Raw genomic sequence first — 13,360 nt, forward strand, 5'->3', positions numbered from 1 at the left:
CCCTTTTCTATAGCTGCTCCACCTCCCCCTTCCTTACGTATGGTGGGCGTGACTTGCCCAGAGAACTCGGAGACCCAGAAGACTGAGAGATAGGCATGCGCAGTTAGCCCTGTCAGGCCCTTGGCCCCTCCTCCCCACTCCTCGCCTTGCCCGGTTCACCCCGGGCTGAGTCAGGAGTCCAGCTGGTACAGGCTGGAGGGAGATTCAGTGACTTCCTTGTTGTGAGTCCCGGCCTGGCAGTGTCCGGACTCGTATCCCCGCTGTCCTTCCTCGGACCGCTAGCCCGAGTATAGGTCACAGCCACATCCCCACCCAGACGGTCACCCTTTCAGTGTAGGTCCTTTCCCTGCGCGCTCTGTGCTAACATGCCCAGTCCCAGCAGCACCTCCTCTCCCTGCTCCCTCCCCGACGAAATTAAGAACCTGTTGGCAGGTAAAGAGCGGGGAAGGGGGCGGGTAACGCTGCTTGGGCGGGGGCGAGGGGACGGCGAGCCTGTGGGGACAGAAGCTTTGTGTCCTTACCCTCCCTCTGCGCGCCCCACTTGGTCTTCCGACCAGAGGGGGCGGGACAAGGAGAGAAGAGGGGGTGTTTGGGCTAAGAAAGGGAGTGGGCGTGTGTGTGAAATTTCGGCTAGAGGATGGTGACGAAGTCTTCTGCACTAACAGGACCAGGCTAATTCTGAATAATTTGAAGACGGCATGTAGAGGGTGGGAAGAGAGAATTTTAATGAATACATGTGTAAGAATTGGGAATGCAGCAGAAATCAAGTAGTTCTCGGACGGCCTGGCCAATAGAGGTGGAAGGTATAGCAAATACTTTTCTTCGGAGCCACAGGTGTTAGGTGTTATGAGATAGAAAATGGTGTGTCATATCTAAAACTCCCATTTTTCTTGAACTTTCAGAGGACTTATATTTAAGACTTTGAAAGAGAGCCTGGTTCTCAAATGCCCAGTTGTCTTAAGCCTTAGTAATTAAAGCAAAAAAAGGAAGGATGTGTTGAAAGTCCTACTTCCTGTGATGAAAGCACTTCATCTTTGCACCCTCATCTTCCCCTTTTTCAGTTTTACATCCCAGTTATAGGAACCTTTTTTAAGGAGTTAGAAATGTGATTCTTCAATACTGTTATGAATCCACTGTTCAGTAATGTGGTGGATATGGAGGTGTTTATTTTCACTAAGGACCAATGAAAACTTTATAGTTCTCCACAAGGTAGAAAATGTATCTTTTTAGGGTACCACAAATCTTGAATATCCTGATGTTTAGAAATTCTTAGTATTATTCACTTTGCCTTATGTATGCCGGGATTCTGAGAATTTAGTTGTCTTTAAAATATTTATCTTTTAATATCATGAATAATTGGATTAAAAGAATTTCTCTGAGATGCCTGTGTTTTAAGTTGCCCATTTTAACTGTCCAAAAGCAATGTCATCAAAAATGTCATATTTGACATAGTAACTTACTGCTCTGGCAGTGTGAAAGCAGGTGTCCGAATATATTATTATGGTATTTTGGTGGTTAGCACTGTGAAACTATGACTGCAGACTTATGTTCATAGAACATGGTATAGTATGATGAATACATTTGTAGCAGGATAGTAGGTAGTACTTCACTCTAAGAAATACTTGTTGTCATTAATGAATATCATTAAGGGAAGTATGCAAAGAACTGAGTTTTTATTCTATTATATGAGAGTTCACATGAGTACTAATTTTATTTTACTACAGTTAACGTTGTTGGTACAATGCTGGATTTACTTCTTTAGAATATTGTAATAACTAGATTACAGAAGTGTTTATCATTATTTCAGAAGTATGTCACAGTTTTCAGATTGTTCTAGGTGTACATTTTTGAACTTAAGAATAAAGAACAGACCTCTATTTGCATGCTTTTAAAGGTTGACAGCTCCCACAGTGGGCAGTTTACTATTTCGATCCATAATCATATATTCCCAGGTAGTATGATAGATATGTAGGTTATTCTTTGATCTCTATTAGATCAGAACTATTTCATGTGGCCCTTACTGAGTGATTTAACCAAAGCTCAGAATTACATATTTAAATTATCTGCCAGTGCTAACTTCGTACACATTTCTGCCATCTCTCTTCAGTCGAATAATATACAACCATAATGTCTGAAATCGGGTTTTTATAAGTCATTGACATTTCCAGTATTTCATATTAAAGTAAATCACAAAATAAACATGAATTATTAAAAAGAAATACTAAAACATTAAAACTTTTGAGATTATAAATTTGGATTATACTTTCTTTTCAGAGGTTATTTCAAGAGGTGATGATCTGAGTTAGGGGATAGACACACATCTAAAGAAATGAGGGCCCGGGATTTAGCTCAGTGATTCCAGTGCCTGCCTTGCAATCGCAAGGTCCTGAGTTCGATCCCTGGTACCAAAAAAAAATGAAACAAGTGAACCAGTGTTTCTCAGAGTTTAAAACTTTTTTATGTATTCAAGGAAGGTTGTGTTTAACTATAATTAAAGTCTTTTTTGGATTAGAGAAGGCTTCAAGAATAGATACTCAGCACTATTTTACATATTTCATCCAAGAATATTTGGGCTGCACCATGATTTGCATAATTCAAGTGTACTGGGTGATAGTAATGATTAGATTTAGAATTTTGAAACTATAAATGAAGTGTTTGTATTCATTTGAATTTTGGAGGTATTGCTTGTTTATTGCTTATCTAGTACAATTTTTTAAAAAAAAACTAAGAAGATTTTGATTCTATGGCTGTAAACAGTTGAGTGCTGTTAGCATGCATGGTAGGATACTAGAATTCAACAACAGAGGATGAAGAATTAAGCCTTTTAGGAGTTTAGAATCCTGTGCTTTCAGAAAAATATAAAGTCAGCAGATAATGGCTTTCAGAATATAGTATTGCTGAGACATTTCCCTTTGTGTTTCACGTACCTAATATACAAATCATTATATGTCATATATTTTAAGTATTTGACATTTAACTGCTTGATGGGGATATGTGTTCAAAGGTATTCTTATATTTATGCTTTTTCTTTGTCTTTTTTTCCTTTCTGACTATGGTAGTTTTAAGCTACCCTTTCAGTATCCCCCCAATCCTTCCCTTTTAAAAAATATTATGTAGAAATAAAAGAGGTTTTTCTTTTTAAGCTCATATTTAATGATTTCTTTGAAAAGTGGTAATATACTTTTTTAGTCATATTTTCTGTAGAATCAGTATATTAAATCTTGAAGGCCTGCATTTTATAAGACATGTTGAATTAATATTTTGGTTTACATAAAGAGAAAAGAGTTTACAGATTTTTGTTGTTGAACGCAAATTATGAATCACTATATACACTACAGGCAACCTTTGATTTTTTTCCCCATAACAATGGAAGAACAGATTTAGTTGGGATAATTAAAGTCAGAGGACTTTGTCCATATAATCTTCTAACATATCCAAATATTTTGACTACTACTACTAGCAAGAATAATCTTGATTTATGTGAGTTTTTCTCTCCTGGCAGCCAAGAAAATGTGAGGAACTAGAACCACTGCCCACCAACCCCTCTTAATTTGTTTAGTCATCCTTTAAATATAGCTTGTTAGTAATTTGCAAGGAGATGTTCTTATCCACTCTCATTCTTTCATTTTTATGCTAAGAAATTTTAAAAGAAAAGCTGTAAGGGCATGTTATTCTCTTTTTAATAAGTTAGAAAATGAAACCAATGTTAGAAGAAGAAAATAGTTGTCAGTGCACTGAAAAATCAAAATCAAACTAAACAAACAATAAACAAAATGGATAAATAGTTTCTGCAGAGTGACCTTGAGATTTTGTTCACATGGAAATTTTGATTATAAGTATTGCATTTTCCCCTGTTGGGGATTTCCAGAACATTGTTTTAAACCTTCATACATTATAATTGATAATCCCTTTGAGGGCACTAGATAAAGAATGCAATTTAGTTGAAATAGAGGCAAAAATTTTCAGTGCTTGGCATAGTATGGTTTGCTTTCCACCTTTTCAAAGCCCTTTTTATAATTGGGTCAACATTTTGGTTTTATTTGTCCTATGAGAATCATTTATGGTGTATCTGGTGTACCCTAAATTTCTTCTGGGGCATTGGCTGAGTATGTAAAGGGAAGAGTGCCACCTACTGAGTCACCAGTAGTCACCTTCTTAGCACCTGGATTTTCCAACAGAGGAAGAACAAGCCTGTCCCATTTTGGCAGCAATTAACTAATGAGCATAAAGTTGATTTGAGAACACATAATCTCAAAACAAAATCAATCTATGATACCTCTAAGATTTTTTTCTTCTAGAAATAGAAATATGAGCTTGTAAATAAAGGTACCATAAGTTTATAGTGTCAAAAAATGCAGTCAAATAGTATAGTCAGATAGTCACATAGTACTGTGTAGGTGAATTAGGAAAATTATTGGCCTCTTAATATTAAGCACATAATGTCTTATACTTTGTTGGGAAGGAGTTTTGGCATGGATTTCCATTGAAAATATTTGTATCCTGATTACTAAGTAAGGTTCTTACTGTTTTCCACAATTTTTATGGAACATTGTCTTTTGTTTCTTTTGCAAAGAGAAATCTAAATATATTAAAAAGTGAAAAGTATATGAAAAATTTGCAAGTCTACTGCTAGGAGCATTAAAGTATTGATAAAAAGAAGGTAGAAACAACAGTATGAAAAGCCTCTGTTGATATGAAACAGTTCAGTTGTCTCTCATAAATTTAAGAGTAAGTGTCATATATGGGTGATAAAAATGGCATAGGCTACATTTTATATACTCATTATTCACTTAGTTTGCCTTTTTCAATTAAAGCCAAGTCTATCTTTTTCATTCCATTGAGTTTACATTTCTTTTTCAATCACATTCTGAACACATAATGATAGATGCTGCCTAACAGTGAATATAGTGTCAGTCTCAACTAATGTGTTATTCACTTTGTCTTCTTTGAAAGTGTGTGGTAAAAAGATTTTGATTATTGTAAAGTGCTGTTTATCAAGTCATCTTTTGAAGGTTGAAAGATGGTCAGCCATATCTTTCAACAGCCCGGCTTTCTATCAAAGTAAATCATTTAATCTTCCAAAGCTAATATTGAAAATTTTGTAGGATAATTGTGGGATAATTGAATTATAAGACTCAGGTCTGTTTTACCCATGGCACTGCAAGAACTGTGTTTGCTCATGTATCTTTCCATGTTTGAAAAGTCCACAATTCTACCATAACCGATAAAAGGGCTAGGTAATCAAGAGAAAGACATTGATCAGAACAATCAATAACTTTTCAATTAGCCATTTTCCAACTTTGGGAATTTGACTGCATTGATCAATATGTGCCTATTTTGATTGATTTTTATATTTTCATCAGTAACTGGTCAGACCATTCTCTGCTGTAACAGAGAAATGTCTTTTTGCTCTAAGTAGCTTAAAGCTTGGGCTGGGATCCTTAACATATTAAGTTTGATGACAGCATATGTCAGTGAATACAAAGCAAGTAAGGTAAAAAGAGATGTGGAATTAAATAGTAAAGTCATTTGGGGTGCTGTATAATTGGTTTTTACACTTACTGATGTGGGGCTGGCCCCTTTCTCTATATAATTCAGGCCATCACAGAAGCTGTGTGTGTATGTAAGTATGGACAGGGAGGAATTGGGTGGTTTGGGGACTGGGGAGAAGACCAGGGGTATTATCTTTGTGCCTTGTTTACAACTTTAGACCTCCAAGTCCTCTCCCAAGCTGTCTGGTAGTGGGGGGATGAAGATAAGTGGTCTTTAAGAACAAGAATTCATACTAGGTACACAACTCAGAGAAGCTAACCGTTTATTTTATTCTTGGCAAGAATTTTTAAACTGTTCTGACCTTGTGTGGTTCCACATTTTCACTGCATGCTGTATGTGGAAGTTGGTAGAAAGTAGCCTCTGTGTGTGTGTGTGTGTGTGTGTGTGTGTCCTGTTAGATACTTGTCCCAGTTACTCTGGTCTCTAAATGAAGATGGAGTCGCAGTTTCTGGGCTGCCTAGTCTGTCCAGGATGCCTGTAGGTACAAAAAAACCAAAACCCCAGAAAACTTGGAGTACTATTCGGTGAGTCATGTGTTAAGTGTTTGCCTCTTAGGGGCAGAGATAGCTATTGAGAGGTTTCTAATTTAAACTGCTTAAAGATTGCTGAGGCAGAACATGTCATCTTTTAATTTTTTTCAGACCTTTAGCCCTTACCTACAGAGCAGTTATAAGTCTGATCTTTTCAGCGGCCTTCATCTGCAATTCCTTACAGCTGTGCTTTGAGATAAGGCTTACTCTTGACAACAGAAGGTGTAAAAGAAGCAAAAATCACCACCAGTTTAATTTTGCCAGAATAACTTTTTTCCTAATGATGACTTGGTGGGCGGAGGCTGAGGGATCTTGGAGGTAATTCTGGAGTTAAGTGTAGGCAGCACAGACCTGCTGCAGGGCTGTGGCAGTTGGACTTGGTGTCTTGGGGGCAACCCCTTTCCTGTGCCTTCTTCTGGGAGTCCCACTTCTTTCCCAAGGCAGGCGTCCTCGAAAGTGAGTGGAAACCCCTCCCTCGGAGAAAGAGGAATTCAAACTCACCAGGCCAAGGGACAAACGAGCAAGGCAGGCTTACCCTTTTCTTGTAATAAAATTACGGTGTTTTCCCGAATTACAGGCAGTCAGGAGTCAGTGAAATCTACATATTAACCGAGGGCCACGACCCCTAAAGAAAGGTAAAAGAGGGCCAGAGAGTTTGCTAGTTTACCGCACTAGCTAGTTTGCAGTTTGCAGGGCTATTTAGAGCACAATAAAAAGCCTCAAATCTCTTTTCCAACCAGCCAGAGGAGGGCTTGATTCACCCAAGACTTTTATTGCTTGCTTTTGAAATATTACCCTGGCTTTGAGCTACAAAGCCGTAGATCCAGCCCCATTTGTCTGGCGCTGCCCCAAACTCTGCTCTCCCAGCTCCCAGCTCCTCAGAGAGGAACCCTGGGGTTTAACATGCGGAGGGTCTAGTTTTTTCAGTGGCCAGAGATGGAGCATCTCCCAGGAAAGCTCAGGTCCCTTCTTTTTCAGTCTTTGCGCTGGGGGAGAACTGTCTGTGCTTTGCACAGGCGCGGGCAGAAGGCTGCCGGCGCATCCTGAGCCGGGTCTGGAGAGGCTGTTTCATTTCATTTGAAAATTAACGTACCAAGTGTAGATTTTAAAGAAATTACCAAGATTTCGAAAACAACCAAGTCGGTGGACAACCAATAATTAAGATTATTGCAGGAATCGCTTCCAGTTAAAATTCTTATTTGTTAAAAAAAAAAATATAGCAAAGCAGTTCCTACTCTCCATTGCGAAATAATTACCAAAAATTTCACTGTTTCTTAAATTCCTTTAGTTTCCTTAAACTCTTTTCTGGGAAAGTTTGGGAATAATTTTAAAATACTACTCTAAAAGTATAGATCTTTTTCCTCTCTCCTTGAAAAATACTGATTTTTTCCTGCAGCTCCAAACTCAAATATTTTTTCATAAACAGAAGCATCAGTCAGTATTTTATAAACATATGTAAGAGATTTTAAGAAAATACATCATAGAGTATTGTAGGCTTCTTTATTTTCTGAATTTTTGTAGAAATGAGATGACTTTTTAAAGAAATAACTCTTGGGTTGTAATTTGTTCTATTATTGCTTCCAGAGCTAGAAAATAGATCCTGTTTGTTTAAACTTGGATTGTGTAATGAAAATGTAAAATAGGCAATTAAATACTCATGGAAGAGGGAATTAATGACAAACATTGAGTGAAAATAACATTAAGCAGACTATTCACCAGTCATTGTGCCAGTGATCCTCCCAAGTATTGAGTCCCTTTGGAACAAACAATCAGCAGTAGGATTGCTACTCCTTCCCTTATTCTCTTTTTTAAAAAATTTTTTAAGGAGAGTTACTGTATGGATTCTCAGGGAAGCAAATGATCTTTTCCATTTCAGCTGTGTGAATGTTCAGAGGTTGCTGGCTTGCTCCTCTGGGTGCAGTCGTCTTCATAACTTTCATTATTTCGAACTCACGTGAGCAATCTGGGTCTAATTTGCACTACTTCTGGATTATGTCTCTCTGTTCCCTCTCCAAAGTATGGGCAAGTCAAGGAAAGAGAAGCTGAGATGCTTTGCTTTTATCTCAATTTGATACTTGCTTTTAACATATTAGTTGTTAATGGACGTCAAACCAGAAGCTCTTTTTAAAAATTACTACGAAATTAACTTTAATTCTTTCATTTGTCATATTGACTTAGGAAAAAATTACCTTTATACATTTATAATGAATATATAACAGTTTGATCACCTTTCCTAATTGGATCAAAATACTTTTGTAATCAAGAATTTAAACTTGATTACAAACATCTATCTCATATATTAGGTTTTAAATAGTTAATTTAAATAAAGCTGAGATTATTACATTTCTTTGCATTACCTAAATATAATATTATGTTGTGATACTCTCATTTTGACAGTGTGAATTAGGAGATAGTAATTTAAAAAAAGAAAGTAAAATATACATGAATCTCCTCAATATGAAACATGGATGATTTATAGCCATTACTACTTTAAAACATTTAAAGTGTCCTCTGTATTCAGAATGAGTTTAGAAATTCTGAAAATAAAATTAATTTAAGTTGTACAGTATTTCATGAACACTAAGAATGAAACTGCTATAGAAATCAAACCAGCAAGGACTTCTTGTAATTTTATGTGAGAGAGAACCAGACAACAGAATAATTTAGTTTACTAAAATTTTAAAATATAAGCTATGGGGAAATGAAATATGAGGTTATGAAAATCTTATTTCTTGCATACTATATTTTTAAATAGTGGAAAAATCTATTTTTGTACTTCTTCCTTCATGTGAGAAATATTCCAGGTGGTAATAACAGGGGCAGGAAGTAAGAGCTCACAGAACTACCCAGAGTGGGTGGGGCAGTTAGCAAGCAGGAGAATGTGATTTGAGAATCTTGGCTAGAAGAAAGGGACTTGTTTTGTTCTTTTACAGCATTAAACATTATGTATACTTAAATGTATTACACTAGGAAAAACAGATCCTTGCCAGAGACATTAGTGTATATTGATATAATATTGTGAATGACTTGTGCATATAGGACATTAGAAAATACTATAAAAAGATAGTGACACATGCATAAAAGCTTGGTGCTGGTTTTTATATGAGATTTTGTTTTATAGGATACCATAGTTTATTAAAATGTGAGCTTCTTCCTGGTTTAATGATGCCAAATATCCAAGTAGTATCTGCTGTGCTAAGCATAAGTACAACATACAAATTTTATTAGCTAAGTGGTGAACAGATTTGTCCAACTTAGTATTTGAAACATACTTCAACTGTTATGCTTTGGATTGATAAATAACTATAACAAATTGTTCAGATATTAATACTTATATGAAGAAACAATCTTTGTCCTATTTGTCTTCACAAAAAATGATTCTTTCCTCTAATTTGTATCGTGTTTCTTATATTTCATGGGTTAGATGTTGAAACATTTGTAGCAGATATACTGAGAGGGGAAAATTTATCCAAGAAAGCAAAGGAAAAGAGGGAATACCTTATTAAGAAGATAAAAGATGTCAAGGCTTCGTAAGTCACTTGCTTTTTATTACTTATTTCCTACTTAGAAGCTATTTTGTAATTAATATAATAAGGAATTATCATGGAATTACATTTTTTATAGTCTAATCTATTGCTGTTGTATATTTTAAAGGACAAAAATACATTTTTTAAACATAGACATGTTTATCATAATACTCTTTTATAATAGTTTTCAGTTATGTATTTTTATAAATATTCTAACAATATCCAACTGTTTATTTTTATTATCTGAGGAAATATTTGGTTTAAATAAGATGTAGATAGGTTGAGGATTTTAATGTAAATTTGGAAAATGCCTTAGACCCTGAAAAAGAGAATCCTTTTGTTATTATATTAAATAAATAAAATATATGTTACAGGTATTAGAGATACACCCTTATTTGACTACTCTACTCATAGATCTTTACAAATTTATTATACATTCTTAAGTCTTTTGGAATTGTTATTTCAGGACAGGAAACAGTTTTTTCTCTACATGTATATTTGTAATACAGATTTTGGATTTTAATTATTGCTACTGATTAGACCTTGTTTTGATTTTTCTATCTCATGTTAAAATATAATGTTCTTTATTTTGCAGTTATCTTCAGGAATTTCAAGACAAAGGTAAACTTCAAACTTGAATTTTTTTTCTTCTGTGAAGATTTTCAATAGGATAATTAACACATCTTGAAATTTGATAGTTGGAACCAAAATTTAAATTTCCATACTATATATTTGTATGGATTTAGACCTTCAAGATGAGAGTGCTAGCTCCCCCTGCTGAGAAAAAATTAAAAAGCATATCCAGAATCTACTCTGCAGTTTTCTGATAAAGAAATCTTAGGAATTTAACATTTGTAGGTTTTGTATTTCTTAGAGTACATTGTGGCAGAAATTTGTTGGGACAGTGTATGCCTGAGTTATACTTGGAATGATTCGGTTAAGCAGTGGTGAGATATCAACCCACTGCTACTTAACATTTCAGAGGTTGTTTTGTAGAGCGGCAGGAGCAGAAGGGCTTATGGCTGCGTGCTCATAGCTCACATTTTTGAAGGATACCTTAAAAACTGTATACATTTTGTTTGAGAATATGAATAAAATATTTCTCAAATATTAGTTTTTATCTTTCTTGTGGCTCTTTTGTTTTGAATAATGTGTACCTTAGAGAGTTTTAGAGATGGAAATTCAATTTTATCTTTGAAGTAAGCGAGAGTGCTAGTAAACTGTCTTCCTTTAAATTTTGGAGACAGCTGCTTAGCATGCTGGAAACCAGATTAGGAAAGGCATTTGAAGTTCCTGCTTCTTCATGTCTTCAGTTCCTAAGGGAAACTGGGTATCGCCCTTATTTCCATGATGCTAATTCATAGGTCATGACCTACAGCTTGTGGATGCTGGTATGAGGGTTACAATGTGAGGTCAGTTAACTTACACAGAGCTAGGTTCTGAGTTTTGGAGAAGAAACAGCGTGGCTTGTGCTAACTGGGATTAGCAGGTCCCACAGAGTAATTCATATTTCTGCTAACTGATAAATGAGAGGATACTGACAGTTCCAGTAAACCAAGTACTTAACCAGAGAAACCTAAAATCAGTTAAAAGGAAGTCACAGTTTCTTTCACATGGAATTACCAAAATAGTGGGATTGAAAGGGATGAGAAAAGTTTTTTTTTATATGAAGATTTTTAACACTATTGAATAAAAAAGTAGAACAGGAAACTCCTTTTCCTACATACTCACTCTTTTGTGCACTACAGTGAATCCTAAACTATGAGCTTAACCCTGTTGCATTTTACTTGGTTGTATATAGAAATGAATTTATGCATTTTAATATGATAGCTTTTATACAATGCACTATTTATGAAGCAATATTATACATTATATTCTCTCTTCTTAAAAGGCGTATTTTATTCCAGTGATTATTTATTGAACTCTCATTGTACCTTAATTATTTGTACATTAAACAATTTTAAGCTAAAGAAAGTATAATAACATGAAGTCATTGTATAATTGGATGTGGTTCAGTAATAGTGTAGGAACTTTCCCTTTGGAATTCTGTTTTAGAACTTGTTCAGGTGTGTGGATATTAAAATTACATTACTGCGATGCATTCTTTGTCTCCAAAGAGAATGAAAGTTTATATAGTATTTGATAGAATTTGAAAAATGATCCTAAAATAAGAGTTCTGATAATACAGAATTCAGAGATTCCCTATAATCATTTTCCTGTGAATAACTCATTTGTAGTTCAATACTGCTGTATTAAGTTAACTAATCACCAAGAGTGCCTGCTGAAAAGTAAGCCTGTGGATAAATTAGATGTATACCTTGGAGAAATATAAGAAGCTAAGTAATTTTATGCCATTGTACCCTCAAAGTATATTCAGCTTTGTTCTGAAAAGACTACTTTCTATAGTTCGTTAGGAATAGTAAAGGGTTCAGAGTTAATAATTGCAAAGTAATTATGCAAGATACATTTCTTTTAATATTTGGAATTTATTATTAGATCTCTACATTGAGTAATTCAATAGTACCTATGTTTTGATGATGGTGGCCCCACCGTCCCTACATTTTCCCCTTGGGGCTTTGGATTGTCTGCATCCAGGGAGAGCTGCAAAGAATTCCTTTTGGCTGTTATCTCTCTGTGTCTCTGTCTGTTCTCGCTGTCTCTGTCACACACATTCTCTGTCTCTTTCTGGTCAGTATAGGGCCACAATGAGGTAACCACAAACTGTTTTCCTCATTTTTGTCTTTATATCCCCATTTTAAAAACATGCTTTATTTTATTAAAATAACAGTTGAATACCATTTTAAGACCATTATTGGGGGGACCAGGTAGAGAGTTCTTAAAGAAAATGATTTAATTCAGATTTATTAATTTCTAATAAATCACTTATTAATTTCTTTAGTTTTCACTGATATCTATCATTCTTCCTTATTTCCCATTCTAATTCTTTGTCCTTACCTGATAGTTCCTGGTCCCAAGATTTAAGAAAACAATTTATAATTTGAAGTATTTCAAATCTTAAATTAATTGAATTTATATGATTATTGAAATAGCTGCATGGATCTCAGATTGTTTTTGCATTTCTCCTTTTTTGTAACAATACTTAGTATCCTTAAACACTTGTTTTATTACAATGGGCCTAGATAATTTTGTCTACTAAGCTGATTTTCTCCTTGTTATTTACATTTATTTACACAGAAAGCTACTGTTTTAAAAGCTTCCATTTTCATTTCTTTAATTTATTAAGATTCTTCCTAACTCCTTACATACTCTAGATTCCCTATTGAAGAGGTCTAACTGTAATTTAAGAATAATTATCAATTGATTTTTTGAATTTCTTAATTTTAATTAAGAATTTCTTGTAATTAAAGAAGAGTAGAATCCAGTCAGCTAAAGCACATTTTGCTTGGTCTATTCCTTGTTATTTATTTGAAATATTGGTATTTTATTCAAAGTAGAGACTTTCTTCTTACTTCAATGTATTTTGCAAGACAGAATAACTATCAAACCATAGTTACCTGGTTTCAATATAGCTTATATTGTATAGTGTCCTCTACTGAAAATAGGCTCCGTGCACTGGAATAGTGATATATGATTATTTTTAATTGTTCTCTGTCACATAACAAGATCATAGCTCTCTTAAACATGACTTGAAATAATTATTTTTGTGATAGAAAATGTATTACTGTTTGAGTAAAGAACTACTATTGACTGAACATTAGTATTTTATAATATGTTAGGTACATCAGAAAG

The 13,360-nt window shown here is 34.8% G+C and overlaps 1 protein-coding gene across 5 annotated transcripts in view; it reads left to right on the forward strand.

The window, feature by feature from the left end:
* Skap2 (src kinase associated phosphoprotein 2) overlaps positions 1–13,360 on the forward strand; it is a 310,376-nt gene that overhangs the window by 139,444 nt on the left and 157,572 nt on the right. For 2 of the 5 annotated variants that reach the window (XM_087206611.1, XM_087206612.1), the window contains exons 1-3: positions 811–6,077; positions 9,508–9,613; positions 10,206–10,231. Coding sequence is in view for 2 of the 5 variants with exons in the window: in XM_013070279.3 (XP_012925733.2) it covers positions 366–432; positions 9,508–9,613; positions 10,206–10,231 (199 nt within the window). In the remaining 3 variants the exon portion in view is untranslated. The other 3 variants (XM_013070279.3, XM_087206613.1, XM_087206614.1) reach the window with 3 other exon arrangements.

This window comes from Heterocephalus glaber, unplaced genomic scaffold, assembly GCF_053883595.1.
Source record: "Heterocephalus glaber isolate CG9 unplaced genomic scaffold, H.glaber_assembly_v1.0 deba00000676, whole genome shotgun sequence".
NCBI classification, from domain to species: domain Eukaryota; kingdom Metazoa; phylum Chordata; class Mammalia; order Rodentia; family Bathyergidae; genus Heterocephalus; species Heterocephalus glaber.